The sequence below is a fragment of the Pteropus medius genome, unplaced genomic scaffold (assembly GCF_902729225.1).
Source record: "Pteropus medius unplaced genomic scaffold, Ma_sr-lr_union100, whole genome shotgun sequence".
In the NCBI taxonomy this organism is placed as follows: Eukaryota; Metazoa; Chordata; class Mammalia; order Chiroptera; family Pteropodidae; genus Pteropus; species Pteropus medius.
In genome coordinates, this window is record NW_024349798.1 from 6,408,500 (window position 1) to 6,421,275 (window position 12,776).

At 54.3% G+C, this 12,776-nt stretch overlaps 3 protein-coding genes across 11 annotated transcripts in view; 1 reads left to right on the forward strand and 2 right to left on the reverse strand.

The window, feature by feature from the left end:
* Nucleotides 1–617: 617 nt before the first annotated feature.
* On the forward strand, nucleotides 618–2,428 carry SMIM22 (small integral membrane protein 22). Of its 2 annotated transcripts, none has more exons than XM_039885279.1 (4): nucleotides 618–764; nucleotides 1,749–1,895; nucleotides 1,988–2,088; nucleotides 2,210–2,428. In XM_039885279.1, the coding sequence occupies exons 1-4, from the start codon at nucleotides 749–751 to the stop codon at nucleotides 2,249–2,251; spliced, it is 306 nt and encodes a 101-aa protein (XP_039741213.1). In that variant the 5' UTR covers nucleotides 618–748; the 3' UTR covers nucleotides 2,252–2,428. The 2 variants fall into 2 exon arrangements, with proteins under 2 accessions (XP_039741213.1, XP_039741214.1); XM_039885280.1 differs by lacking the exon at nucleotides 618–764 and adding an exon at nucleotides 1,443–1,516.
* A 258-nt stretch (nucleotides 2,429–2,686) lies between these two features.
* ROGDI (rogdi atypical leucine zipper) lies at nucleotides 2,687–9,311 on the reverse strand. 3 transcript variants are annotated; one of them, XM_039885273.1, is made up of 11 exons: nucleotides 8,836–9,311; nucleotides 8,687–8,758; nucleotides 7,805–7,887; nucleotides 7,506–7,560; nucleotides 6,716–6,796; nucleotides 5,754–5,849; nucleotides 4,392–4,490; nucleotides 3,944–4,057; nucleotides 3,793–3,842; nucleotides 3,564–3,690; nucleotides 2,687–3,253 (listed from the first exon to the last, which is right to left on the reverse strand). In XM_039885273.1, exons 1-11 carry the CDS (start codon nucleotides 8,878–8,880, stop codon nucleotides 3,212–3,214), a joined length of 864 nt encoding a protein of 287 aa, XP_039741207.1. In that variant the 5' UTR covers nucleotides 8,881–9,311; the 3' UTR covers nucleotides 2,687–3,211. The 3 variants fall into 3 exon arrangements, with proteins under 3 accessions (XP_039741207.1, XP_039741208.1, XP_039741210.1); XM_039885274.1 differs by lacking the exon at nucleotides 4,392–4,490; XM_039885276.1 differs by lacking the exons at nucleotides 7,506–7,560; nucleotides 7,805–7,887.
* Nucleotides 9,312–9,452: 141 nt separating this feature from the next.
* GLYR1 (glyoxylate reductase 1 homolog) overlaps nucleotides 9,453–12,776 on the reverse strand; it is a 32,559-nt gene continuing 29,235 nt past the window's right edge. For 5 of the 6 annotated variants that reach the window (XM_039885270.1, XM_039885269.1, XM_039885268.1 and 2 more), the window contains exon 16: nucleotides 9,495–11,660. In XM_039885270.1, the coding sequence (XP_039741204.1) occupies nucleotides 11,586–11,660 (75 nt within the window). In that variant the 3' untranslated portion in view covers nucleotides 9,495–11,585. Of the gene's footprint in view, nucleotides 9,473–9,494; nucleotides 11,661–12,776 lie in introns of those variants that run through there. The other variant, XM_039885271.1, reaches the window with a different exon arrangement.

Consider the following 12,776-nt stretch of genomic DNA (forward strand, 5'->3'; position numbering starts at 1 on the left):
AACACTATATGTAAATTTTGGAGGAACTGTCAGACTGTTTTCCACAATGGTTGTAACCCCCTCTCCTCCTTTTTGCAATAGAACATTACAGTCATTTCAAAACTATGGAGAGGATGTAGGCAGGGTGCGAAATGAAGAACCCAGTACAGAAGATCCCATAGCATGATGGTCAGGGCCTCTGAGATCTATCTGAATGCCTGAGTCACAATTCTGGCTTCTCTGCTCACTGGGTGTGCTTGGCAGAATCATGGCCCCTAAAGACATCTCCATCCCAATCCCTGGAACCTGTGAATGTGTTACCTTACATAGCAAAGGGACTTTGCAGATGTGATTAAGGATTTTGACGGGGAGATTATCCTGGGGGCCATTGTAATCACAGAATTCTTTATAAGAGGGAGGCAGGAGGGTAGAGTCAGAGATGTGAGGATGGGAGCAGAAACTACAGTGATGGGGCTGTGGCACAAACCAAGGAATGTGGCCCCTAGAAGCTGAAAAAGGCAAGTAATGGATTCTCCCTAGAGCTTCCGGAAGGAACACAGCCCCACCAACCCATTTAGACTCCGACTTCCAGAGCTATGAGGTAATACATTTGTATTGTTTCCAGCCACTAAGTTTGTGGTAGTATGTTACAGCAACAACAGGAAATGAATCCTTTACAAATGTGACTGAGATGGTCGCTGAGCTTCTCAAGGCCTGTTTTTCACATCTGTAAAATGGGAATAGCAATAATACCTTCTTCAGGATCGCCATGAGGAATCAATTAGGTAATGTACATATAGCCTAACATTAGCTGAAATTTTTTTCCTGCTAGACCGTAAGTATTACAAGGACAAGAAATCGTATCCACCTGGTTTACGGCCAACCTCAAGCGCTGAGCAGTCTCCGGCCCCTGATTGGTGTGCCTGGACACATGTCTGTGCTTTGCATGGAAGCAGGAGTGAGAGCTGCCTTGCTGGATAGGGTCAAGAATGGCAGGGTTAGGGGCCCCAGCCCCAAGTTCTGGGGAAAGAGCGCATTTGCGAGATGATAACCAGAGGGTTATTGTGAGAAACAGAACAGAGAAAATAAGGATCCAAATAGAACAGAGAAAATAAGACTCCTGGTATGGTGCCAGGGGCACCCCAGCCACCCAAGGAAGGGTGGTGGAACTGACTCCCCACTGCTTCCTTTCCCCTCCTTTTTACTTTCCTCCCTCCCTCTCTTTTCCCTTTTTCTGTCTTTCCTTCATTCATGAAGTCCACAGCAGTCGAGTGTTCACTGTGTTCCAAGCTGCTTATATAGTCTATTGAGAAAAAGTGAAAATGCCCTGGAATGAGGAGGCCCACTGGCCTGTGCCTCCTGGGTCCTGCAGCACCTGCTGTTGGGAGTCAAGGGACAGGTCCTGCCCTTCCTTGAGCTATGGCAGCCCCTGGAGAGGGTGGGGCTGGTTGCCAAGGCCTCAAGTAGAATGGATCCGGAAGCAGGAAGTAGTTTGTGCTCCAGAAGTTAGGACCTGCCTGGCTGAGGGAGCTCTGAGGCAGGTCAGGGTCTGGGGGTGTGGCTGTGGGGGGAGGTGGAAGGGGGCTGCCTAGGCCAGTATCAGGACCAGGACCAGAGGGCTGAGCACGGAGAGGAGTGGATGAGAGGCTGGGGGAGGGGCCCAGGAGTGGTGGTGTGAAAGAGGCAGGGGCTGGACTGTGGGAAGCCTGTACGTAGCCTGGCCCCAGAGCCCAGGGTTCTTAGGGGCTCCCTCTGGTGTGCTGAGGCAGGTGGCACCTGGGACCCTCCAGCTGAGATGGACAACCTGGAGGAGCTGGAGCCTGTAGCTGAGGAAGTGCTGGGGAAACTGAAGAGCAGACAGCCGTTCCAGTCCAAGTGGGACACCGCTGCCTTCGTCATCTTCCTCACCTTCGTGGGTGAGTGTGGTCTCTGCCTCTGGCCTGTCAGCCTCCCACGCCAGGTCCCAGGCAGAGGGAGGGCCATGTCTGGACACCTGTCCTGTCCCCAGGCACTGTGTTGCTCCTGATGCTGTTTGTCTGTATCCACTGTTGCTGCTACCACCGCTGCTGCCGTCATCGCTCTTCCAGATCCCAAGTGAATGTCAAGCAGGTGAGTCCCACTATCTTCTGACAGGCCAAGAACCACACTGGGTGCTGGACCTCTTCTGGAGGGAGGTAGGCAAGGAATGGAGGAGTGAAGCCCACCAGGCCCCTCTGTGCCTCTCTTGCAGGAAAGATCCATGGGAGTGGAGAACTTGGCCCTGGAACCTTAATGCGGCGAGTCCCCAAGCACCTCTGCCTGTGTGTCTTGCCCGGCAACAGTAACAAGGTCTGTTTGCCCAACACCTGAGTCTGAAGTGTGTTCCAACCTCCCGTCAAGGGGTGGGCAGTGTGGGTGCCCCGTCCAGATGCCCACCTGGTCCCTCAAAGCCTTCAGTGGCATGACTGTCACCAGGAGACCTTAAATAACTTGCTGGAGGTCACCCGGCAACTACCCGCGGGAGGGGAGCTGGGCTCAAATTCCGGGCCCAAACACCCAGGCAGAGCCTTTGTCACCATCCCACTCAGCCCCTTGGCAGCTGGGAGGACCCTCCCAAGGTGGAGTGAGGAGGCCAGGGGCTCTGTTGCTGGATACTCCACCCAGCTCCTGACTAGCAGGGCCCTCAGCCTGGTCCCCATCCAGACAGACAGACAGAAACACAGAGGGGTTCCAGGCAAGTCGATGATCTTTATTTCTTGGGAGGCCCTGGCAGGGTTGTGAGCAAACAATCAAGGGCACTCCAGCTCATGGTGGGTGGCTTCAGACTGCCCGTTTCCTCCTTTTCTCTCAATTCATAGCTTAGAGTCGCTTCCAGTGGGCAGCTTCACTCCCCCTCACCATCCTGGGGGCAGCTGCCATCCTGGTGTCAGCTCGGGCAGGTAGTGAAGCAGGGAGGAAGAAGAGCTCTGGGCCAGGCCCTGTCTTGAGTCCAAAGGTCAGGGCTTGGAATGTGGCCAACTGTCAGCTCCACCTTCCCGACCCACCCCCATTCAAAACAAAAAACCAGCAGCGTCCCTTCCTCCCAGAAGTTCCAGTGTTCAATCCCATCTGTGCAAATGAGATGGGCAGGATGAAGCAGAGAGGGAAATAAATTGCCTGTAGTGGTGGCTTTGGCGCTGGCCCACACTTCAAGGGGACAGGGAGCCTCTGGGCAGGCGCCACTTCCCAGGGGACAGGTTCTCGGGTGCTCTGTTCAGAAAGGCCTGTAGCTCCAATAGCTGGAGAACACAGAGATCTGGGGAGGGAGGAAGGTGGGGGACATGGTGAATGGTGGTGCCTGGCCCCTGTAGCACCCTGTGACCCAGGTAAGATTTCAAGGTCATCCAAGGGCAATGTGTCAGGGAGAGGACACTGTTGCTGAGGACCATCATGGCCCATCTGCCTGGTGTGTGCGGAGGGTACAAAAGACCTTAAGATTTGGGGATGCTTCGGAGTTGTAATAAGAGCCATTGGAATCCCGCCACAATGAAGGGGCTTCGCAGTCTATTGCCTGGCTGGCCCGATCTGCCTGAGCATGTGGCCCGGCCCCGCCCCCATGCCCCTACCTTATCCTTGAGCTGCTGGCAGAGCTGCAGGGAGACGGTGAAGAAGACGAGGGCATCGTTGAGCCACGGGATCACAGACTCCACTTTGTGCACATGGCTCACCTCCAGACGCTGGGAACCCCACTCACTGAGGGGAGAGGGGAGGGTTCCTGAGCCCCCCAGCCTCTGAGGTGCAGTGCGTTGGGGTGCAGAGGGTGCTCCAGGGCAGCCCTCCCAGAAGCATACTTACAACATGGCCCCTGGGCTGTGGAGCACAGAGCCTCCAGCTGGGCGGAAGTTCTAGGCAGAAGAGCACCAGACCCAGTCAGGCCCTCGGGGCTGCAGGGCATAGGCCCATGGGGACGGGGATGGGGGACAGAGGTGGGGAGGGTCCTGCTTACCTTGGTGGAATTGGGCTGCAGGGCGTGCAGCTGGTACACGGTGAGGCAGAGCTTGTTGAGGTTGATATACACATTGACCAGCAGGTCAGAGGGCAGGGCAGGGGCAAACATCCGCTGTGGGGCAGGCAGGCAGGCAGGATGAGGGCTGGGCAGACACAGGCCCCCAAGAACCACCTCGGGGGATCCCAGCCCCTATTCTATGGACTGGGGCTTCCAGACTCCTCAGGTGCCCCAGGTAACTTCCTGCTCCACTGGGCTTGGGAACCACTGACTCAGACCAGGGGTGATGTATCTGGGGGACACAGAATGGAAGCCAAGGACTCTATCCCAGAAAACTGTGCATAGACATAGACGTAGAACTCAGACTGATGACAATTTGGGGCTTCCAGGACCCCTTGGTACCCCTGTGTCCTTCCCAGGGGACCCCTTCTCGGCCTGAGGCACTGACCGTGAGTCCACTGGCGGCGATCTCAGGCAGAGTGAGGGTGGCTGGGGTGGTGAGCCGGTTGCGAGCTCTGGTCAGCTGCAGCATCACGGCGTCCATTAGCTGGGGGGTGAGGGCTGGTCATAGCTGCTGCGAGGGCAGCGAGGCCAGTTCCTGATCCTTCCCCCCTCCCCCAACCCCATCATCACACAGCGACAAAGTTATGATGGCTTCCCAGCCCCTGCCCAGGTGGTCCTGTTCTCAAGGCCTGAACCCCCAAAGCTGGGGGCTTGTGAAAGATGCCCTTCGTAATTGGTAATTGAGCTCCAGCTGGTGTACCAGGGTAGGAGGACTATACTGTGGACCATTGGTCCAGGAGGTTCTATCGCATGGGATCCTGGGCATTGGTCCATTGGAGAATAGAAGATCTTAGGAGTTAGTCCCAGGGGCACAAGGGCTTGGCGAATGGAGTACAGGCAATGGATGAGTTTAGAAGGAGCCCTAATCCAACTAGGGTGCAAAGGAAAAGGGAAGGCTTCCTGGAGGAGGCAACAGGACAGCGGAGTTGAGGCCTTAAGTCAGGTACCAGCCCTGTTTTCACAGGTAAGGAAACTGAGGCTCTGAAGGGGTAAAGTCACAGTGGAACCATCTGAACTCATCCCCTCCCTCTGCCATGGAGCAAAGCCCTGGCTTGGACGTCTCAGAGTCCCAGCTTCCATAGCTTCCGCCTGTTGCTGTGGGTGCCAAGGTGACCTGGCTCCCAGGAAAGGCGAAATTGTTGGGCAGAGGCACGGGGGCTGCACCTTATAATCCCCAGGGCAGCCGCAGTTCTGGAAGGGACCTTAGTCCATCTAGTTCCAAATTTCATATGAGGAACCAGAGGTCGAGGGGGTAGGTAAGCCACCTGAGAACATACAGCAAGTCAGAGGCAGAGCTAAAGCATGAGTCCAGGGCATCCAGGCTCAGCTCTTCCCTCCATGCCTTGTGAATTGACTGTTAATTGCAAAGGTTTTTCTATTGCTAGTACTACTACTAGCAGCTACTACTTACAGAGCACTTACTCAGGGCCGCTTTACCTACATTATCACAGTTGGTAGTCATTACCTCTTATCTCCCTTTTACAGGGGAGGATGTTGAGGCACAGAGTGCCTAAGTAAGTGACTTGAGGTTGTAGAGCTTGTAGTAGAGGCCCTAGGGTCAGAATCCAGGTCTGATTCTGGAGCTTGGGCTGTGAGCCATTTGACTGTGGCTGATGGACATGTGCACACTAGGAGGTTAAGGGTCAACCGTTAGCTACACTGGAGGATGTGGGGGCAGAGCTCTCCAGAGGCCTGGTCAGGACTGGGGGTGGTGAAACTGGCTCCCCTGTCCCTGCAGGCAGCTCACCTTAAGGACCTCTGCTCCTGTCCTGAACTGGTAGCTCTCATCCCGGTTGTTGAGGAGGTAAATGGCTTGGCTCACGTGGTTTCTGGCATCCTGGATCTGAAAACAGGGTCCACTCAGTGGTCAGTGGGCTGGGCCCCAGCAGGGAGAGGTACCAGCTTCTGAGCAGCCAGTCTCCAGGCATCAGCTCATGGGACCTGACTCTGAGGGGTTGTCATCCTTAGAGGGGCGGGTGGGTGCTGCTTGTCTGACCCCTCCCTCAAGCTGTTGGCTTTGTGCCCTGGTTGGGTGCCAGGCACATGGCACAGACTGAGGCAGGCTCAGACCCTGGCCTCATGTAGCTCATCTTCTAAAGGAGAACAGATGGTAACAGAGTAAAAGCATAAGATAACAGACTGTGTGACTTATACGAAAAAAATAAGCAGGGCGGCGGAGTGGGGTAAGGAAGCCTCTTCTGATTGGGAAGTCAGAGGTGGCTCCTGAGCTGACACCCATGTGATGAGAAAAGCTGGGGGAGAGGACTCCAGGCAGAGGGACAAGCATGGGTAAAGGCCTGGAGGTAGAGACTGCTGGTGGCCAGTTCAGAAAGGGGGTTAGAGGCTGGGGCCCAGTCACATAGGAGTTGGTAGGGAGCATGGACTTAGTTCCTAAGAGATATAGGAAGCCCTTGAAGACTCTGGACAGGGAGTCACTTGTTCAAGAGCATCCCTGTGGCTCCCGCTGGGGCCTGGGGACCTACAGACAGGTTCTCCATCTCTCAAGAGGCTAGGCCCTGGAGCCCCAGGCCCCGCCTACCCCAGCTTCGCTGCTAGGAAACAAGGAAACACCTTCTCAGTCTTGCTGTGGTCGCAACAAATCCCCACATCGGCCAGCCCCTAGAGGCCTTAGCGCCGTGCAGGCCTGTCCCTGCCTGTCCCTGCCTGCCCTTGTGGCCTGAGCTCTGGCCAGGGAAGGGCCTGGTTTACCTGCTGCAGCTTCCACTGCTTGTCCTCCCGGAAGGCAAAGTGCAGCAGCTGGTTGTTCCGGGGCATCTTCAGGTTCACGTCCTGATGGGCAAGAGTAGAATAAGCTAGGCAGAGGGACACTCTCCTGCTTCTGACCACTTCTGAGTCCTTAAGCCAGGGGCTGAAACAGGGTGTATGTGGTGGCTCAGACCCTAGCCACTCCTGGAGGAGGGGGGAATTCCCAAAACCTTTGCTATTTGGAGGGTGACCAGGGAGGGTCAAGAAACAGGAACTCAGGTCTAAGAGGAACCACAAAGAAATGAAAGGGAAAAGAGGCCGAGAAAGGGGAAGGTGGCCTCAGCTGGGAGAAGGTGTGGGCAGACAGGGAACATTTGCACAAGGCAACAGACTAAACACCCACCAGTGAAGGAGAGGGACCTTCCCCCACGCCTTGGCGCCTGGCACAGGGTCGAGTGCAGATGGAGCTCAAATGTTGGCTGATTCCACTTTGATCTGGGGCCAGCCTAATCCTGCCAAGGCCCATGCTTCACTGGGTCCAGACTCTGGGCTGGGCTGTGTGCAAAGTATCCCCTTCCTGCACCTCTCACTGAAGGCACACATTAATCCCATGAGAAGGTTGGGGGTTGTTGTCATTTTACAAATGAGGACACTAAGGCCCAGAGAGGTCAAGGATCCTTCCCAGAGTCACACAACCAGCCGGTAGCAGAACTGAGGTAAGCAGGAGGGCCCTACACTCTTCCCCGCTGGCTTCTCAAGCAACATGGGAAGGGGAGAGGGGCCAGGGACTCACCGCCTGGCTCAGCGCGTCCCCTTGCAGAGTCAGCACGCCCTTCACCTGGTCTGTGCTACAACACGTGGGGGTCAGAGCAGTGTCTGTAGCTGCCCCCTCCTACCACCCAGCCCTCCCAGTGGGCTGCCCCTGGCTGTCACAGGATGGTTCAACCTGTCCCATCGTACACCCTCTGACACTGGAGCTGAAATCAGTTTTCAGGGTAGGGCCTTGGTCATGCCACCTCTTCTAGAGGGTATCCCAGGCATCCCCTCTCCTAAGGAGCCCATCCCTCTGGTTTCTGCAGAGCTCCGGCTCACCTACAGCTGCCCAGGATGAAGTTCTCCTGCTTGGCCAGCCCCTCGGTGCCTGAGCCTGGCAGAGTGAAACGGAGGGACGCCTCCTAGGGTGCAGAAGGGAGTGGGGTAAAGTTTACCTAATCCAGCCCAGGGCTCCTTCTGGAAGCACCACTCCCAGGTCCGCTAGCAGAGGAACAAGGTGGGCTGGCCTCACTGAAACACCCTACCCAAGCCTCCAGGGCACCTTCCCGCTGCTCTGGCCCCTCCCCCACAGCCTGAGTTTCAGGTCCTACCTGAGCCTATACCTGCTTTTTTCCACATTCCCTGGGCGCCTAGCCAACTGTGCCCAATATGGGAATAAAGGACAGAGATACCCTCCTGGCTTGGCTAAGGTGCTCAGGTGTGGGGAGCAGAATCAGGGAACCCCAGTAGTCATGGCAACCCGCAATTCTGGCCATACCAGGCTATCCCTGGACATTTGTGAGTTGACAGGCTTATCATCACGACAGCCCTCTGAGGTCGGTACTATTATCTCCTTCTTGCAAATTTTTAAAGGAAGGGTCAGAGATACTGAATACTTGGCTAATGTCTCAGTACTGGGGTCCTTCAGATCTCAGGTTAAATATCCCTGATTCAAAGGAAGCCTATCCCGCCCGATACGGGGTCTCAACCCAGACCCATGGCGCTCACACAGATGTTTCTGGAATCGGGTAACTGTCTGCTGGCGCCTCCAACTAGACTCCAAGTCCACTGAGGGCAGGGCCCCGTCTGAACACCGCGCGTTGCGTACACAGCAGGCGCTTGGGAGGCAAGCGCAGCCGGCCGGGGATAAGGAGCCGTAGCAGGAGAGGCTGGGGAAGGTGGGCGCGCGAAAAGGCACACGGCCACCCTGCGAGGCGTTACCTTGAGGATGTCCTGCAGCTGCCTCAGCACGGCGTGCACCTCGTCGTGCAACAGCCAGCGGAATTCCTCCTCCTGCGGGGACAGGCCGCTGTCAGCCACCCAGACCCGCCGCCCCCTCCACGCTCCGGTCGCTCGCCCGCGCGCCTCACCAGCACTGCCCGCTCCACCGCTGTCGCTGCCATCGCAGTCGCCATAGCCGCCTCTCACCGCCCAGCGACCGTCTCCCGCTAGCCGTCCGTCCGCCGCTCGGTCGATCCGCGACGCTCGGGGCCACCTCCGCCTCCGATTGGCTGAGAGCAAGCCAACCCCGCCCCTGAAACCACCACCCCTGCCTCCGATTGGCTGAGCGGTGCTCGCCCCGCCCCTGGTTCAAAACGCAGCGAAACAGAACTAAGCTGGCGGGTGGGCAAACCCTCCGCGCTCTCTCTCCCGGGACCCCGCCGGCACCCCGCCGGCACCCCGCCGGCACCAGCCTCCGGCGCCGCGTCCAAGGGTGTGCGCCATTTGGAGAGATGCGACCCTCGTCCCGCCCCTTGGAGGCTGTGATAGGGCGCCCTGCCCCACTTGCATTCATAGATTGGTCTGTGGGATGGCTTGCTCTCGTCGCGACCGGCGATTGGCCGACGGGCAGCCTGCTCTCGCTCGGCTTCGCTATTGGCTCGCTGGTTCCGTTGGTCCAGGAGGAAGCCCCGGGCGGACTCGATGAGGCCGCCGCCCCGCCGACTTATCTTCCACCCTCCTCCTCCTCCCTCCACCACTCGGCGGTCGGTGTCCAGGCGCAGGTCACTGCCAATGTAATCGGTCACAGTTGTGTTACCAAGAAACGTTTTATTTTGCTTGCAGTAGCTTTTTGTTAATTGCACAAAATCATGTTTTGTTTTTGCCATTTAAACATTATCACACGATCCTATTCTGAAAGACAAATGTTCATTAAAAACAAAGCAAAAATAAAAATTCACAACCTTAATTACCTAGATTTGTCATTTAAAGGAAAAAAAGGGGTGGCAGAGGGGCTTTCTTACAAGCTTTTTCACAAGTGTCACATTTTCTCCTTAAAAGGGAAGGATTTCAAAACAAAGGTGAAATAGCTTAAACAGAAATATTCATAAAAAGGAACTTTACAGAACTGTCAACAATATTAAGACAACATTGACTAACCAGTTTCATTACAGCATCTTCCCCCACTCCCACCCCCCAGTGTCCAGCTAGGACTATAACAGGCTTTGTGTTCAGACAGAAAAGAATTCAAAATCTCAGTGAAATCAACTGTGCCGAAAACCCACAGGCATCTTCCCTGCCCTCCCCCCATGTCTTCTGAGATCCCCCTAAGAACCCTGGGTTCTGATCAGTGGAAAAGGGCCAAGGCTGTGAGGGGGAGGGACCTACACCAGTGTGGCCACCTCATTATATATATGTAATTAGTCACTACAAATGCTGACCTTCTGCAAGGTGTGACTGGAAAATCCAACCCTTGCAGAGGGAGACAATATTGACATCCTTTAGGTGACTTCTCCTTGTTCTTATGCCATATTCCAATCTCCTCTGGTCCCCTATCCAAGGAGAAATGCTAGGGCCTGGAGGATGTCTTGGATCCACCTCTGAGGGCCAGTTCAGGTTCAGTCAGGCCCAGTTCTCCTCTTCCCTCCCGACAGACCCCGGGGCCCTGGAAGCACCTAAGACCATGCTGCTGTCTGAAGTGAAGACACTCATTCCTGTTTCAAGAGCTGAGCCTAAGAAATGGTCATCGTTGGTCAGGCTCGGTCTGGGCCAAAGGGATAGACAGACAAGAAATACTGTCTCCATGGAGGAAAATGGAAAAGGGAGGGGAACAGAGAGGTGAACATGCGGAAGACGTGCAGGGCAGGCTGGACAAGGAGGGACCGCTGTGAGGAGACCTGGGTCAGGGTGGCTCTTCAGAACCAGGTGAAGAGTATGTGGCATAACGGAAACCAGAAGGAGCCCATCACCCTTCCTCTTCGCTCCTCAATGATGGTCCTGAGAACCCCCTTCCCAAGGGCTGGAATGCTAATCTAAATACTAAAACAGCCTGGTGAGGAGTGAGCTCCCCCTACACCAAAGTAAGGAAGTCTGATCCCAGCCCAGGGCTCCATGGTGATGGTGACTTCTGGGATGGATGCTGAAGAGCAGCAAGGAAAGCAGGCTTCTGTGAGGCTCACCTACAAGCTGGCTATTTGCTGCTTTCCTGTGAAAGCCAGAGCCCTGTCTTCGCTTGACTTTGCCAATCTCTTTTTAGTTCACAAAGGCATTTCTGGAGAGTTGGTTGCACACTGGTAGCTTAAACATGACAATCCTCATCAGCTGGTCACCTGAGGTTGGAGGGCCCACAGGACCCTCCATTTAGTCTGTGCTGGTTCATCTTGGCCCAGAGCCTCTCTCTACGGCGGAACCAGTGGGGGACATGGAAAAGACCACAGCCTCTTCGCTCTGAGGGAAGCAGTAGAAAGGCTTCCAGTTCTCACTGCTGATTCTAGTTCTTCGATTGGTAGGATCTGAGATAAGACAAGCTTGGAAAAAGGAAAAAAGCCAGGCAACAGTTTCAAGCAGTTTCTATCCTGGGGCAAGAGCCAGTGTGTGTGTGTGTGTGTGTGTGTGTGTGTGTGTGTGTGTGTTTGTGTGTGTGTGGGGGTGTGAACACACAGCCACCTGGTCCGAGGGCCACTGGCCAGCTCAAGAGCTTGCCCACAGGCCAATCTTGCCGATACCCCTCCCCTTCCCAGAACCTCGAGGGGAGGAGTGATGCTGTGTGCTGTGCTGATGCCAAGTCTCAAAGTCTGTATAAAAGGAGATGGAGACAGGTGGACTGGTCCAGAGTGAAGTCCCAGGACCCCAACTCCGTGTGAGGAAGAGGGGGGTCAGGGAAGATTATGGGGGCAGGGGCTTAGTGTATGTAGGCCCGGTACACAGCAGACATGTCGTTGTCAGACTGGTCCAGTGCCTTGGCTCTTTTGTACACCTGGAAAAAAATGAGATGGGCTCAGTCTCTGGCCACACAACTGACTTATTATAGACATGGATCTGCTTCCTGGAGGTAGTTCTAGATGTGGTTAGGCAGGTGGGTTCTGGAGTCCAGGCTGTCTGGGTGTGACTCCTGGCTCCTTCGCTGACCTGTCTAACCTTGGACAAAGGGCCTCAGCCAGTGCTTCTTGATATTATGAGGAAGGTGACAGGGTTATGGTGAGGATTAAATGGAGTAAGGGATGTAAAGTGTTCAGAGGGCCAGCATAGGGGCAGGGCTCAGCATTGTTAGCAATTATAACCACGCCCTTTTCTGCTGAAGACCCTTTAAGGACTTCCCATGTTATTCTCTGGGCCACTGTCCTTGTCCTTTTCCTGGTACAGTACGCTCTTCCCTCAGTGTGGCTGGCTCCTTCCCTGACCACCTTATCTAAAGCAGCGACTGCACCACTTCACCCTGGCCACCTCTCTTTGCTCTGTCCTATTTTATTCACATTTCTGACCATCTGAAATTCTTATATGTTTAAATACTTATGTGCTTATTTTGTGCCTCCCTCCATTAAAATGTAAGGTCCACAGGAAGGGAATGGATTGTACCCCAACGTGTCCCCAGAGTCTAGTATGGTACTTGGCAATTAATTGCTGCCCCAGAGATATTAGGTGAATATAAAAAAGTGTGAAAAGAATTAAAAAGCTATTGTTCAACAAGGGTAGTATGACATCAAATCATGACATAGAAATTTAGCTGGACACAAAGTTCCTCCCAGATGGCCAGGAGCTTTTTTTTTTTTTAAATATAGTCCAGTTGGAGCCACAATAATTGAATGTCCATTACATCTCAGATGTAGTTGTCAACTCAGAATGAAGGCTAAATAAAGACATTTTCAGATAAAATCAATTGTTGCCAGCAGCAGACCTGTATTACAAGGAAAGCTAAAGCGAGTTCTCTCTGCTGAAAGGAAATAATACCAGAGAGAAATTCAGTTCTTTAGGAAGGAATGAAGACCACTGGAAATGGTAAGTTAGAAAAATATAAAATTATTTTTCCTCTTGATTTCTTTAAAATACATATGATTACTTAAAGCAAAATATTCCAAAAATGTCTAGTGGTTTA